General features: G+C 42.2%; 1 protein-coding gene across 2 annotated transcripts in view; it reads left to right on the top strand.

Annotated features, from left to right (window-relative positions):
* Positions 1 to 10,134, top strand: part of PDE9A (phosphodiesterase 9A) — a 28,731-nt gene extending 18,597 nt beyond the window's left edge. For both annotated transcript variants that reach the window (XM_072113359.1, XM_072113357.1), the window contains exons 16-18: positions 919 to 1,047; positions 1,286 to 1,381; positions 9,507 to 10,134. In XM_072113359.1, coding sequence (XP_071969460.1) covers positions 919 to 1,047; positions 1,286 to 1,381; positions 9,507 to 9,557 — 276 coding nt within the window. In that variant the 3' untranslated portion in view covers positions 9,558 to 10,134. The remainder of the gene's footprint in view (positions 1 to 918; positions 1,048 to 1,285; positions 1,382 to 9,506) is intronic.
* Positions 10,135 to 16,005: the final 5,871 nt, after the last annotated feature.

The following is a 16,005-nucleotide window of genomic DNA, read 5'->3' as shown; positions in this document are numbered from 1 at the left end:
TAGAAAAAAACATTATGTTTATTTTACAGGAAGAGGATAAGGGACTGTTGAACTATAATCCCATAACCCCGCCACTTTATAGTAGACCACTTTTACCTTTTTTTACACTTTTTTTTACACTGCCATGACATCTGTTGTCAGTCAGTATGTATAAATTTTCTTGCATAATGGAAGCGAACAGCATGAAATATGTGTCATAGGGAACCTGTCATCAGAAATGTACCTAATAAAATTAGATGTATGTTGTCAAGCATCTTAACACTTTTCAAATCATGTTTTTTTCATGACATACATTGTAACAAACTATCAAGACCAGGCAAAGCAAAGTTAGATGCAATATTGGAATGGCTCACCAGAATAAGGCCTCATGCTAACAAACGTGTGGAATGGGGGAGATGTCCAGCACACCGTTTTTGGCTGGATATCGATCCCCATTGACGTCTATGGTGCCTGTTCAAGGTGCGGTGAACACACGTTGTCTCACCACATTGTCCTATATTTCGCCATACTATGGTGTCAGTCGCTGGATCCTCTATGGAGAGGGGATGGGTGAGCAGCTCTCTTCACGGTGCTCTATGCTCTCTGGAGCATATGTTTTGGGTGCAAGGAGCCTAACAGAGGATTCTCTGGTGCAAGGGCGTAACTAGAAGAGGCAGGCTTCTGAATGGAGACCCCTTCCCCATTAAAAAATATACATATTTGTATACTCACACATGTGAATTAGAATCAAACACATTTATACACTCCTATATGCACACATTCATATATTTATATACATACACATACAGCATATACTCACCATATACACCCATGCAGTATATACACAGACATACAGCATCACACACACATATATATAGAATATTAGTTGCTAGGAATACATATATTTGCTATGTAGTAAGTTAACATTTTCCTTTACAGAGTGATCGGGAAAAATCAGAGGGCCTCCCTGTAACCCCATTTATGGATCGTGATCAAGTCACAAAACCCAAAGCCCAGATTGGATTTATTAAGTTTGTCTTGATTCCGATGTTTGAGGCTGTAATGAAGGTACAAGAATTTCTAATAATGTACAAAGATATGTGTAACTAGGAAAATCAAACTGGAGAAGAGGAGGTGATCTCCGCATTGTTAGTGCTCTCTTCAGTAGTAGCAGTCATGTTTTCTGGTTGAAGAAGTTTAATCAATGTCTTCTAGTACCTGAGATTCATATCATCTGGATATTCCAGCATATGTATGAATGCCAGTGATGTCAATCCCATTTACCTGTAATTCCCATTTGTTCCAGCTCTTCCCGCAGATAGAAGAGGTGATGGTGCGCCCTCTACAGGAGGCAAGGGATCATTATGAGGAGCTCATGCAACTGGAAGAGGCAATGGTGGAGGTAACTTGTGGGAATACTTTTTTAAATTAGTGACAATTAAAATAGCAATCATTACAGCTACAAATATTGTTTAGATTAAATTGAGACCCATCTATACTGTCCCTATTCTATACATATAGGCTACATGGTTGTGCAAAAAAGGTCATGAACAGTGCCCAAAAGACCCAGTTGACTATATTGAGTTCTCATGGGCTTCTGTTAAGTTGTCCTGGTGTTATTTTATCAGATTAAAAAAAGGATTTCAAGGCTTTTTAGCAGAATCTGTAACACTCTTGAACAAGCAGTAATGCCTAATAATATGGAAATATAGGTATTTATACTAGACTTACACTAAATGATACCATATATACATTTAAGTGGAAATAAAAGTTAGTTATAGGTTTTGAATTGATGGAGGGCTCCTATCAGTGGGGTTAAAGCCAGGGTCGGACTGAACCACAAGAGTAACAGAGAATCCCCCTTGTGATATCTCATCACCCCACTGAGACTTTGCAAAGCCCTTTTATAGATAACTGGAGAAAAAGCTGATACTACTAGGATAATACAGTTTAGTGAAGGCAGCTTTATAGTAGTGTGTAACCAGGGCCGATTCTAGCATATTTGCTGCCTGAGGCGAATATTAAAATGCTGCCCCCCCCCCCCCCGCTCCCTGTTAAGTAAATGCGGAAAACTTTACTAACAAGTAACAACCCTACAGACAGCTCCCTGACACTGTGTGACTGACTACAGGATCTGAGAGGCATTAGTGGCATCTAGTACCTTATAGATGACAATCTCTTCCATCAGGAGGACTTTATTCCGAGTTCTCCAATCCATGACGTATCACTGCTGAATTCACGGCCAGATATCTTCAGCTCCATGCAGCATCTCCACCCGGCGTCCCTAAAAATACCACAGTCACTTACAGTATAAAGTCTCCTGGATAACAACACTGCGCTCCTAAATAATATATACCCCTCACAACACAACTGATCGCACGCTACCCCACTTATAAAACATCCCATCATTATATATATTCTACTGGAATTATAGCAGGCACAGCACCAATCAATATACAACACCCCCAATTTATTAATACAGACCCCTAACATTTTGTTTAAATTATGCAAAGTAATCTATGGTATCCTATAACTAATATATCCCACCCTGTTATTATATTACATGATTTTACATACAGTGCTCCCCTGACCAATGTGAATATATAGCACCCCCTAATATACAGCCCCCCAGCTTAATAATATACTGTATCCCATATACAGCCCCCCAGCTTAGTAATATACTGTATCCCATATACAGACCCCCAGCTTAGTAATATACTGTACCCCATATACAACCCCGCAGCTTAGTAATATACTGTACCCCATATACAGCCCCCCAGCTTAGTAATATACTGAATCCCATATACAGCCCCCCAGCTTAGTAATATACTGTACCCCATATACAGCCCCCCAGCTTAGTAATATACTGTATCCCATATACAGCCCCCCAGCTTAGTAATATACTGTATCCCATATACAACCCCCCAGCTTAGTAATATACTGTATCCCATATACATCCCCCCAGCTTAGTAATATACTGTATCCCATATACAACCCCGCAGCTTAGTAATATACTGTATCCCATATACAGCCCCCAGCTTAGTAATATACTGTATCCCATATACAGCCCCCCAGCTTAGTAATATACTGTATCCCATATACAGCCCCCCAGCTTAGTAATATACTGTATCCCATATACAGCCCCCCAGCTTAGTAATATACTGTATCCCATATACAGCCCCCCAGCTTAGTAATATACTGTACCCCATATACAGCCCCCCCAGCTTAGTAATATACTGTACCCCATATACATCCCCCCAGCTTAGTAATATACTGTATCCCATATACAGCCCCCCAGCTTAGTAATATACTGTATCCCATATACATCCCCCCAGCTTAGTAATATACTGTATCCCATATACAACCCCCCAGCTTAGTAATATACTGTATCCCATATACAGCCCCCAGCTTAGTAATATACTGTACCCCATATACAGTCCCCCAGCTTAGTAATATACTGTATCCCATATACAACCCCGCAGCTTAGTAATATACTGTATCCCATATACATCCCCCCAGCTTAGTAATATACTGTATCCCATATACATCCCCCAGCTTAGTAACATACTGTATCCCATATACAACCCCCCAGCTTAGTAATATACTGTATCCCATATACAACCCCGCAGCTTAGTAATATACTGTATCCCATATACAGCCCCCAGCTTAGCAATATACTGTATACCCCCAGCTGAAATCTGGACCCATATAAATATATAACCCCCCAGGAAAAGAATAATCTGGCCTCATACAATATATACAGCCCCCCAGTATAAAATTATTCTGGCCCCATATAATATATAGAGCACCCCCCCCCCCCCCGCCCCAGTTTAAATGTATCTGGCCCCATATAATATACACAATACCCCCCCCCTGCCCCAGTTTAAATGTATCTGGCCCCGTATAATATACACAATACCCCCCCCCCCTGCCCCAGTTTAAATGAATCTGGCCCCATATAATATATACTGCATCCCCCCAGTATAAAACAATTCTGGCCCCACAAAATATATACAGTACCCCCCCCCCCCCAGTATAAAACAATTCTGGCTCCATAATACAATATACACAGTAACCAAGACCCCCCCCCCCCCCCAGTATAAAATAATTCTGGACCCATACAATATATACAGTGACCAACCGCCCCCAGTATAAAACAATTCTGGCCCCATGTAATGTATAACCCCCACCACCACCACCACCTCCCCACTCCCCCACCTCCCCACATAAAATAAATGACAGCACATGAAAAATAAAAAAAATCACACTCACCTGCAGGCAGCTGCTCCCTCGGCGCGCGGCCCCGGTCTTCACGCGGCTCTCCTGTGAGCCGCGGCTCCGCAGTGACACAGGCGCATGACGTCATGACGCCTGTGTCACTGATTAGAACGGTGCGACGCAGCTGCCGGAAAGGCGCTGCGTCGCTCCGCATATAAATCGCGCCTGTGTCTTAAAGAGACAGGCGCGATTTATTTAGCTGGTGGGCGATTCGGGCGTCCATTACGCCCGAATCGCCCACTTTAGAGCAGCGAATTTCGCCGCCCTTTACAGGGACCCGCATTCTGCCGCCTGAGGCGAGATTTTCATCTCGCCTCATGGCAGATGCGGCCCTGTGTGTAACTGCTCCCCTGGTGTGGTGAGTGTATAACTACTTTTGTGGATATGTATAACGGAAGGTTGTCTCAGCCTCGGGTCTGCTCCTCTCCTCCGATCCTCAGTCGGGCCCATCTCATGGAAAAAGCATATTAAAAAAGTGGAGACTGAAACGCTTCTCGTTTTATGGTACTCGGCGCTTTCTTGTAACTCAAGACTCGATACTCTATTGTCTTAGAAAGCAATTTTTTATTTTATTTTTACTGATAAAAAATTGCACAAAATGATAAAATCATAAAATTCCTTAAGCTACGCATTTCGAGGATAACCTGCCTTCTATTTCAAGCTGGTTTCAGTGTACACTTATTCCTTTACCAGCTTGAAAAAGAGGCAAGGTTATCCTTGAAAAGCATAGGAATTTTATTATTTTGTCATTTTTGTGCTTCTTGGTGTACAATTTTTTCAGTAAACCTAAAACAGAAATGACTTTTAAGTTACAAAGAAGCGGCTGTGAGCACCGTAACACGAGGAGCGCTCCTATCTCCACTATTTTATATGCAATGCCCTTTTATGACATCCCAATGCCTCTTTTTGACATAACACTGCCAATTCTGACAACACAATGCCCTTCTATGGCATTGCAATGCCTTTTTTTGACATTACAGCTATAGAGAGTATGGTGTGTATATGGTCAAATTTAAAGGTGTATTCCGGGAAAATGAACGTCTGACACAAAAACCCATCATGATATAAATAAATTATTTTAACAAAACATTAGTGACAAAATGGAGCTTAAATAGTTTGATTTTATGATTCACAAAATGTATGGCCTCTCTAAAGAAGGTGGAGTTTATTACCAAGATGGCCGCCACTGGAAACTACAAGTCTCATGATCCTTTAGTTCTCAATAACTCTTCCTGCCTCTTATGCTCTGCTCCCAGTGATGATGTAACAGACTGTCCTGCTCTGTTACCATAGTAATGATGTATAACTGCCATCACTGCACATTACATCACTGAGATGACGTCTCACAACTACACTGGCCATACTGGATGCACTGCAACCAACCCACTACAGCCAAAAGTAGTGATGATCACATGACCTGCCCAGGCAGGTGCTGGACATGTGACAAGCGACCATCTTCTGTCCTGTGTCTGCTCCACAGGACCGATTAAAGGGGCCAGTAGCATTTTAATTCTTCATTATAGTGTGTGTCTACAGCATTTTTCTGCTAAGAGAAGCAAAATTTTAGATAACAACAAACTACACATTCGATTATATTTTGAGTACTCATTTGTATATGGATTATGCTGATTCCTGGAATACCCCATTAAGTTTAACACTAACTGTGTGAAACAAGGTCTTAACTGAGGAGGGGAGAGTGAGTGTGTGTGATTTAAAATTTCATTTTTATTATTGCTTTAAAAAAAAAAAGGAATTCACTTTTAGAAAAAGAATATAATAAGTTCTGTTAGCAACACTAAAAAACATTTGGTACTAATAGTCTAGATTGAATTATATAGACTGGTCAGAAAATTAGAGGCGGCTCCCTGCCTAATGGATGCTCAGCTCAGGGGGCGGCCTGGTCAGGGTTTGCCTTGTCAGAGGCGATTGACAGGTGAAAGGACACTTTCAGAACTTGCCCACATAGGGGGGAATTTATCATGAAGGCCCCTACCCCTGCTGGATACGGACTCCTGATGTATCCGGTGGTTGGTTTGTGCTAGTGTACAATTCTACACAAGGTCCTGCCTGGCATGGAATTGTGCCATGAGGAGCTGTTAGTCTAAAAAGCATCTGAAGCTAGGTGATGGATATACAACTCCATAAATAGAGAACCAGTGGACCTAAGTCACCTCCTCTCATGCCCAACTTGATAATTGTGATGACGAGGGATGGCCGTAAGATCTTCTTTTATTTGTTATGATTTGTCATAGGTTTTAATGCTGTTATTGTGCTTTCTTATTCTCACTTTGAACTCCCGAATAATATTACCTATGTGCATCAATCCACGTGTACATTGAAATGTGTATATATAACCACACGGTGCAGTCAATGGGGGGAATTTATTAAGACATGTTGGTGGATCCTGTTTAGACCAGGTGTACCGAAGATTTCCTTTTTATGACTTCACAGTGCCATATTGTGACATCACAATGTCTTCCACTATGCCCTTCTATGGCTCTATTATTGTCTTCTGACTATAAGTAAATAGAATAATATACATCTGTGTTTTCTATGGACTAGCACTAGATGGCACCATATGCCTTCTTTTCCCACTGCCATACACTTATAGACTGGTGGTTTATTTGTATTTTTGTCTCAGAATATAGCGACACATTTAAAAGTACAATTCTAAACCAATATACAGTCATATGAAAAAGTTTGGGCACCCATATTAATGTTAATCATTTTTAGTTATCAAAATTTGGGTTTTTTCAACAGCTATTTCAGTTTGATATATCTAACAATTGATGGACACAGTAATATTTCATGATTGAAATGAGGTTTATTGTACTAACAGAAAATGTGCAATATGCATTAAAACAAAATTTGACAGGTGCAAAAGTATGGGCACCTCAACAAAAAAGTGACATTAATGTTTAGAAGATCCTCCTTTTGCAAAAATAACAGCCTCTAGTCGCTTCCTGTAGCTTTTAATGAGTTCCTGGATCCTGGATGAAGGTATTTTTGACCATTCCTCTTTACAAAACAATTTCAGTTTAGTTAAGTTTAATGGTCACCGAGCATGGACAGCCTGCTTCACATCATCCCACAGATGTTCAATGATATTCAGGTCTGGGGACTGGGATGGTAATTGTTCCTCTGCATGAATGCCAGGGTAGATTTGGAGCAGTGTTTTGTATCATTGTCTTGCTGAAATATCCATCCCTGGCATAACTTCAACTTCATCACTGATTCTTGAACATTATTCTCAAGAATCTGCTGATACTGAGAGGAATCCATGTGACCCTCAACTTTAAAGGGAACCTGTCACCAGGGACCTCATTTTCACTAAAGACAAGTTGCAGAAGCCGCTGAACCTGCAGTGAAAATATGTCTTTCTGCCTTGCACCATGACAAAATCATGGGGTAGTCACTGGGGCTGGACTTTGGTTTGGATGCATTTAAAAAAAAATCATGTGGCTTGTCTGTGTTACTCACTCCTTAGAGCATGGCCCCCACCTTTGTGCTCCTGTACAGCTCCTCCTCCTGCTCCTTCTCAGAGGTCACAGCCTGGTGAGCTGACATCAGTGGGGGAGGGACATAGCTGTAAAGGAGCACAAAGATGGAGCTCAGACAAGTCACATGTTATTTTTTTGAAATGCATCCACACTAAAGTCCAACCCCTGGGACTACCCCAGTATTTTGTCAGAATGCAAGAGTAAGTTATAACACACAATTATATTGTATTGCGAATGCTTAGAAAAGGCAGAGAGACATTTTTGCACTGCAGGTGTGATGGTCTTCTGCAACCGATCTTTAGTGAAAATGAGGGCCCTGGTGACAGGTTCCCTTTAAAAAGATTCCCGGTGCCAGCATTGTCCACACAGCCCACAAGCCTGATGGAACCTAGACCAAATGTTACAGTGGGTAGCAAGTGTTATTCTTGCAATGCTGTGTTTTTTGGCCGCCATGCATAACGCCTTTTTGTATGACCAAACAACTCAATCTTTGTTTCATCAGTCCACAGGAACTTCATTTGGACTGGCTTGTCCAAATGTGCTTTTGCATACCTCAGGCGACTCTTCTTGTGGCGTGCTTGCAGAAACGGCTTCTTTCGCATCACTCTCCCATACAGCTTCTCCTTGTGCAAAGTGTGCTGTATTGTTGACCGATGCACAGTGACAACATCTGCAGCAAGATGATGCTGCAGTTCTATGGAGGTGTCTGCGGATTGTCCTTGATTGTTCTCACCTTTCTTCTTCTCTGACTTTCTGATATTTTTCTTGGCCTGCCACTTTTGGGCTTAACAAGAACTGTCCCTGTGGTCTTCCATTTCCTTACTATGTTCTTTACAGTGGAAACTGACAGGTTAAATCTCTAAGACAACTTTTTGTATCCTTCCCCTGAACAACTATGTTGAACAATCTTTGTTGTCAGATAATTTGAGAATTGTTTTGAGGAGCCCATGATGCCTCCTCATAGGAGCTATGAAGTTCAAAGCTCAAGGTTACCAAACCAATTTAGTGCTTCAGTAAGTCAGTAAAAAGTAGTTCGGAGTATTCAAGTCAGGCAAATGATGAGGGTACCCATACTTTTGCACCTAGCGCATCTGCATAATATTTGTCACAAAGACTTTTTTCTATAAGACACGCCCACTTTTCGTCACCCACGTCCCTTTTGTTGAATTAGTTTTTTAAAGTTATGATGTAACTCTATTGTAAATAGATTGGTAAATCTGCCGCACTGTGGCTAAAGCGTCACTTACATGTAAGAGTCTCTTTGTCAATGTCTGTATGACTATACAGCTAAACGGGAGGTTATTGCCCACCCATTAGTCAACGGCAAACCGTGGTGAATCTTCTGTGCACATCCTCACGGTTTCAGCTGCATTTTGGGTGGAACTTGGCCGTAGAGAATCTTCAGCCTGTGAACCTAGGACTGTTTCCAATAATGGAACACTAATGTTCCTTCAGAGTGATGGCACTCACAACACATCCATCTAATTTATCAATAAATCTGGGAAATGAGCAGAAGTCACAGCAGGGGAGCATTTAGCACTGCCATCAGTAACCCCAGCAGGGGACAGTGTACTTGTTAAAGCACCTTCATGGCAAATAAGTTTTGAAATGGGCTCTGAAGGTTTAGAGTTGGGCCGTGCAGTTTGATGTTCTTCTCTGTAATGGACCGTGAAAGCTTCTCCGCACAGAGTCCATCAGAAATTGTTTTCTATACACACAAAACGTCATTTTTCTTTTTTTCCTCCACAGGTCCAGCAGAAAAGGGCTGAGATCCTGTCTGGCGGAGGCAAAGTGAAGTGAAACGTAGAAACCTTGTAGCTGTGTATAATTTACTTTTCCATGTGCAATAAAAAGTGTAAACCTGGCGGTGCGGCCCAGGGCCCCCGGTGCGATCAGTAGGAGTGAGGCGATGATTAATATTGCTGTGCTCTGACCTCTCCAGCAGACCTGCATGTCCTGGCGCTCGCGCTGTTTTCTTAAATACGTAATTGATGTTGCGTTCAAAGTCTCCTATTTCTTGCCAGTTGTGCGCCTTTAAACAGCAGGGGTGCAGCTCTCAGCTTCTTGGACTGGTATTTGGGGGAATATGTTGGGAGTCATTAAATAAGGATTAGCCCCATTCAATGCACAGACGCCAGGTTACAATAACAGATCTTGGCAGCCCCTCAGAGCTGATGGATCACTACTTTTTCTGAATGGAAATGTTCCTACTTCACTGTCTCCAATACATCCAGTGTTCAGTCCATATTCAGGAATTCTATCCATTTTAGATTTTGTTGTGGTTTCACAGGGAAGTAGATTACAGGGTTATTGCAGCCATAGAACAAGGCTACATTAAAATAAAGAATGTATTTATCTTGCTATATTTGAACATGGCTTTTGTATCAATACACTGCTTTCAGAATCATAATGTGCAAATCGCAATTAAGACTGATAGTCAACACAAGGGTGGGGTGTAAATTGCATATTGGTATATACCTATTCGGGTATACATTGCAAAATGGCTGCACGATTTACCCCAGCAGTAATCCTGCAGCCATTCCACAAGCATCAGAAAGCAGACACGATTATAATGTAATGCCACAACTTTTCCGTAGTTGGGGGCAGTGCATTGCAAAGGTTGAATTCTGCTCCATAATCTACAAGTAACATGTAACAGGTATTTCCGGTGCAGATCTATTAAGCTGGCTGCGTCAGTTTTCTATTTGACTTTGCACTACAAAGAAATGCTTGTGCATGTATTTATGAAGCGAATGTGTCTACCGTGCCACAAAACTTTGCACATAAAGGAGCCTTCCGATGCAGGGTCGAACTGTGCACCACATTTATTACTGCGTCTCCACATAATTGTGGCGCATGGCCATTAAACTGAGTGCACCAAAGAAAAAACAAAACTCTTGCACTCAGTTTAAGCATGATCGGCACATGCAGGGTGCACCAGATTAAAGAGAACCTGTCATCAGAAATTGGCCTAATAAACCACTAGCAGTATGTTGTCAAGCAGCTGAGCAGCTTATTGATGATGTTTCTTTCATGGCCTGGTGTGAGGGTATTATCCAGAAAATCAACTTTAAAGTGCGATATAAAATGGTTTTATGAAGTCAAGGAGGAGGAGACTTTAACACTGAAGTCAAGCTTTCCATGCCTTAAAATACCCCATTTACTGTAATTGATGGTCCTGTGTCCAGGGACCTAACTGAACAGATATCCTGAAGTACGGCTCATGATGTCAATCACATGGGAGGAGGTGTTCAAAGTCCGGGAGAGCTTGACTTCAATGTTTAACTCTCCGCCTCCTGACTTTATAAATCTAACTTCAAAGTTGATTTTCTTGATGATGCCACCAAGCTGGGTCTTAAAAGAAACACTGGGGCAGATTTACTTACCCGGTCCATTCGCGATCCAGCGGCGCGTTCTCTGCGCTGGATTCGGGTCCGGCCGGGATTCATCAAGGTATTTCTTCCGCTGTCCACCAGGTGGCGCTGCTGCGCTGAAAAGCATCTGAACGTGCTGGAGTTCACCGGGCCGGACCAAGTGAAGGTAAGCGCGTCCCAAGCGACACATTTCTTTTTTTAAATGCAGCGGTTTTTCCGAATCCGTCGGGTTTTCAATCGGCCACGCCCCCCGATTTCCGTCGCGTGCATGCCGGGGCCGATGCGCCACAATCCGATCGTGTACGCCAAAATCCCGGGGCAATACAGGGGAAATCGGCGCAAATCGGAAATATTCAGGTAACCCGTAGGGAAAACGCGAATCGGGCCCTTAGTAAATGACCCCCATTATCTATAAGCTGTTCAACTTCTTGACATTTCTGATGACAGGTTCCCTTTAGCCCGCAGTCTTTATTAATCTGACGCACTTTGCACATTCGTGCAATTTGCATCACTATTGATAAATGTGTGCCAATATGTGTAAAATCATATATCCAATACACTATAGTATGATGCTGTGGAAATGTGTGCAGATATCCCTTAGGAAGGCCACTAAGGTTTTGCCTTCAATGAAATAACTTCATACAGTAGGGCTCCAGGATATTCTCATTTTTATAAGGAGATTTTTCAGCCAATAATTTATCCTGCATCACAGATACAGCCACTTAGGTGGTGAGTGCCATTTCTTCTTCCTCTTCACAGCCGCTTAGTACCTGTCATTCTTTTTGTGACTTTACCACAATCAAAACGTGCAATATAATATGATGGTTCCCATATAACTAGGACCACAGTGGTATATTCCGCTTTGATGCTTTTGTGGTCTTCATCATCACATCGTTCTTGTGGCCTAAACCAGGAAGCAACAGACAACCCCGATGGTACTATGGAGTCCAACCTCTCCTTACCTTTCACTTGGTTTTTAAAGCCTGGAATCAAAGCAAACAAGCGACATGATAACTGCTAGCATACAACTCAAACCCAAGAAGTGGAAGTTTAAAGGACATCTAACACCAGATTACTAAATAGGCTGTTCTTATGTCTAGGGCAGTGATGGCGAACCTATGGCACGGGTGCCGGAGGTGGCACTTGGTGACCTTTCTGTGGGCACTCAGGCCATCACCCCAGGACAGAGTTCACCAAACAGGACCAAATCCATGAAATCTTCCTGCTGTCCCAGGCAACTTGGAGAGAAGCTATAATGAAAGTCTGAATTTGCCCTCCTTCTTTCAACTGTTTTGGTGGCCTCAGGTGGCCAATACAATTGAAAAAAGTGGAAGAACAGGTAGCATTAAGTTACTGCTTAAAATGCAACATTGGCATTTAACAGTAAATAAGTGGATTTTGGTTGTAGGTCGGGCACTCTGTCTCTAAAAGGTTCGCCATCACTGGTCTAGGGGATGGGTGGTGGACCACGTTTTATACGTTTTCTGGCTTCTTTATTGCCGAATGAATATCACTGATTTATGCACACCCCCGCTGCAAGTCGCCTTCTGCTCCCGGAGGAGGAGGCTTGCAGTGGGGGGATGTGCATAAATTAAAGCCTTTGGAGCCTGAGCGCCTCCGGGACTTTTAAAAAGTTATGATTTTGGCAATAAAGAAGTCAGAAAACTTGTAAAACACTGTAACCCCCATCCTCTTGACATAACAAGCAGCCTACTTAGGACACCTTACCACAAGTAATCTGGTGGTAGATGTCCTTTAATAATACTATAATGTCCTCTATTTTATCTCTCTTACAAGACTTCATATTAATGTATACAGAAAATCATTTGGGATAATGTGGACTTTGGGCACCTGTCACTGGTGCCAACTAAGAAAAGAGAAAAATAGCTGAAATGCTTGGTTACCATTCAGGAAAGACTTCAACCCCATTAAATTCTGGAAACAATAGAGTCAGTGAAATGAAATGGAGGTCAGGAAAGCTAGATCTATGTAATGTCCTGTCCAGAGTGCGACTAGTCTGGACACTTAGAAAACACAATGATAAAACAGGCGCTGTGCTCAGTGTTACCCTATTAGAATGCCAGGATAAACCTCACATGGTTATGGCGCTTGCTCCTTCTCAGAATTATTCTTAGTGGCTTCCAAGGTTAAATCAATACTACAATTTCCTCCGTAGACGGAGCACAGCTAATTATGAGGATATTCTGGAGTGCTTGAGAATGTGCCAAAAATGTTAGAGGAACAACATGATAAAAGGCAAATAGGCTGCACCTATACAAGACAGATTGATGTGAAGACAAACTACAGAGCATACACAATAACATTGATTGAGATGCTCACATTCCTGAATTATCAGAAATCCCAAACTAAAGGAAGTTCTAATAGAAGATAAACATGGATTAAATAGGTCTTGGACCTAGTTTTTTGGACCTAAGTTTTACATGGTCTTTATGTTGGTCTTGAAACCACTGCCAATAGTAGAATTTTAGTTTTTGTACAAAATATCAAAATCTCTGAACCCAGGCTGTATCAACACAATGGGGTAGATTTATGAATGTGCTTTTGACAGAAATCTATATTAATTTGTTTCAAAATGTTTAAAATGCCTGGTGCCACATTCATGGTGGTTTTTAGGCCAGTGATGACCAAATGTATTCCAACAAGCCTGGAATATGAAAAAAAAAAAAATACACAGGGGTGGATGGTTTGGACCTCCTACCCACTTCACCTAGGTGAGTCTACTAAACATGTTCAAAATAGGTGAATGATCGTATTAAAACTTAACTTTTAATTTAACAATAACAAAAGATAAAAGCTATAGTTTGGTTCTAAATTTGTAGTCCCCAAGGGAGCAATTCTTAGTCAGCCGTCCGGAAAGTGATGATTCAAACAAGTGTGTGTATGGTAAAGGACGCTGTTAGTTTAGTTAGCATACATATCAATATGGTCCGTCACATATCTATCAATCTTGTATTGAGACAGGTAAGTCACAACAATAAGGTTGTGTTTCCTCAGTTTCAGAACTACAGATATTGACCATCGATAAGACCATGTGCAAGAAAATCATGAAGAGTAGCCACCAAAGCACAGTAAAAGGAAGTATGAGTGTCATGTAGATGCATTAAATAGTTGGGGCAGGGGTGCACTTTAATAGTCCTGGGTTCACAACACTGACCCTAATTGTCCCTAACCGTATGGGGAAGGGTCCTGAATAAGCCCTAAAGCCTCAACACGGGACCGCAGCCCTAACAAGCTGCCACCCCGTCTGGAACCTAGCCCTCTGCTCAGCCTTCAGACCCTACACTTAAGAAGGACGAGGAGAGGTGGATGAGTTCGTATATTCATGTCCTCTACATGTATGGGAAACTTCTGTATTTCATAGAACAGAAACATGTATCCCTGCACCGTAGCAAAAAGCTTTGTGCATCAGTGTTGAGTTACAACTGTGGTCACGACCCAACATGGCATGTTTTGCCTGAACATTGCAGGCTCATCAGGGGTGCGATAGACCGCAACAACAACATGTCTGGCTGGAGATGAGGGATTCAAGCAGTACAATAGTAGTATCCAGCTAACTAGCCAGTGGAAAATATGGGCGGTAACTCCAAAAAGTCTCTCTATGTAGGTTGTTAGGTAGTGGGCAAATTGTGAAAGGGTCCCTTCCGATCAGATGCTGGCAGGCGTCCCTTTCAGTGGGGTTAAGCCGATAGGTCCGTGAGGTCTGGACACGCACACATGGTGAGCTCCATGTTACAATGTGTGTGTCTCTAGACCTCACGGACACAGACCTCGCTGTCACACAGCGTCCGGAATGGACCCTTTGGGGATTTGGCCACTGCCTAACAACCTACATAGAGAGACTTTTTGGAGTTACCCCCCATAGTAAGCTGGATACTGCTATTGTACTGCTTGAACCCCTCATCTCCAGCCAGACACGTTGTTGTTGCGGTCTATCGCACCCCTGATGAGCCTGCAATGTTCAGGCGAAACATGCCATGTTGGGTCGTGACCACAGTTGTAACTCAACACTGATGCACAAACCTTTTACTACGGTGCAGGGATACATGTTTCTGTTCTATGAAATACAGAAGTTTCCCATACATGTAGAGGACATGAATATACAAACTCATCCACCTCTCCTTGTCCTTCTTAAGTGTAGGGTCTGAAGGCTGAGGAGAGGGCTAGGCTCCAGACGGGGTGGCAGCTGGTTAGGGCTGCGATCCCGTGTTTAGGCATTAGGGCTTATTCAGGATCCTTCCCCATACGGTTAGGGACAATTAGGGTCAATGTTGTGCACCCAGGACTATTAAAGTGCACCCTTGCCCCAACTATTTAATACATCTACATGACACTCATACTTACCTTTTACTGTGCTTTGGTGGCTACTCTTCATGATTTTCTTGCACATGGTCTTATCGATGGTCAATATCTGTAGTTCCGAAACTGAGGAAACACAACCCTGGAGTCTTATCTATCAATCTTGAATTGAGACAGGTATGTGACCGGCCATATTGATATGTATGCTGAGTAGTATTTAAACTAAACTAACAGCGTCCTTTACCATACACGCACTTCTTTGAATTATTACTTTCTGGACGGCTGACTAAGAATTGCTCCTTTGGGGACTATAATTTTAGAACCAAACTATATCTATATTTTTTTATCTTTTGTTATTGTTAAATTAAAAGTTAAGTTTTAATATGGTCATTCACCTATTTTTTCTTGTTCAACAAGCCTGGATCGAGTATAGAAGTACTGAACCGACTTGCAGTTCAGTGTTCAGTGCAGCAGTTATAGGTCTAGTCCGGTAAGTTCGTACAAAAAGCCTCACCCTTATCCAAGCGGCCTAAGAGATTTTTCAACACCTTTACCAC

This window comes from Engystomops pustulosus, chromosome 6 (genome assembly GCF_040894005.1).
Source record: "Engystomops pustulosus chromosome 6, aEngPut4.maternal, whole genome shotgun sequence".
In the NCBI taxonomy this organism is placed as follows: domain Eukaryota; kingdom Metazoa; phylum Chordata; class Amphibia; order Anura; family Leptodactylidae; genus Engystomops; species Engystomops pustulosus.
The sequence above is the reverse complement of the archived record's forward strand: the minus strand, read 5'-3'. Positions and strand labels throughout refer to the sequence as shown.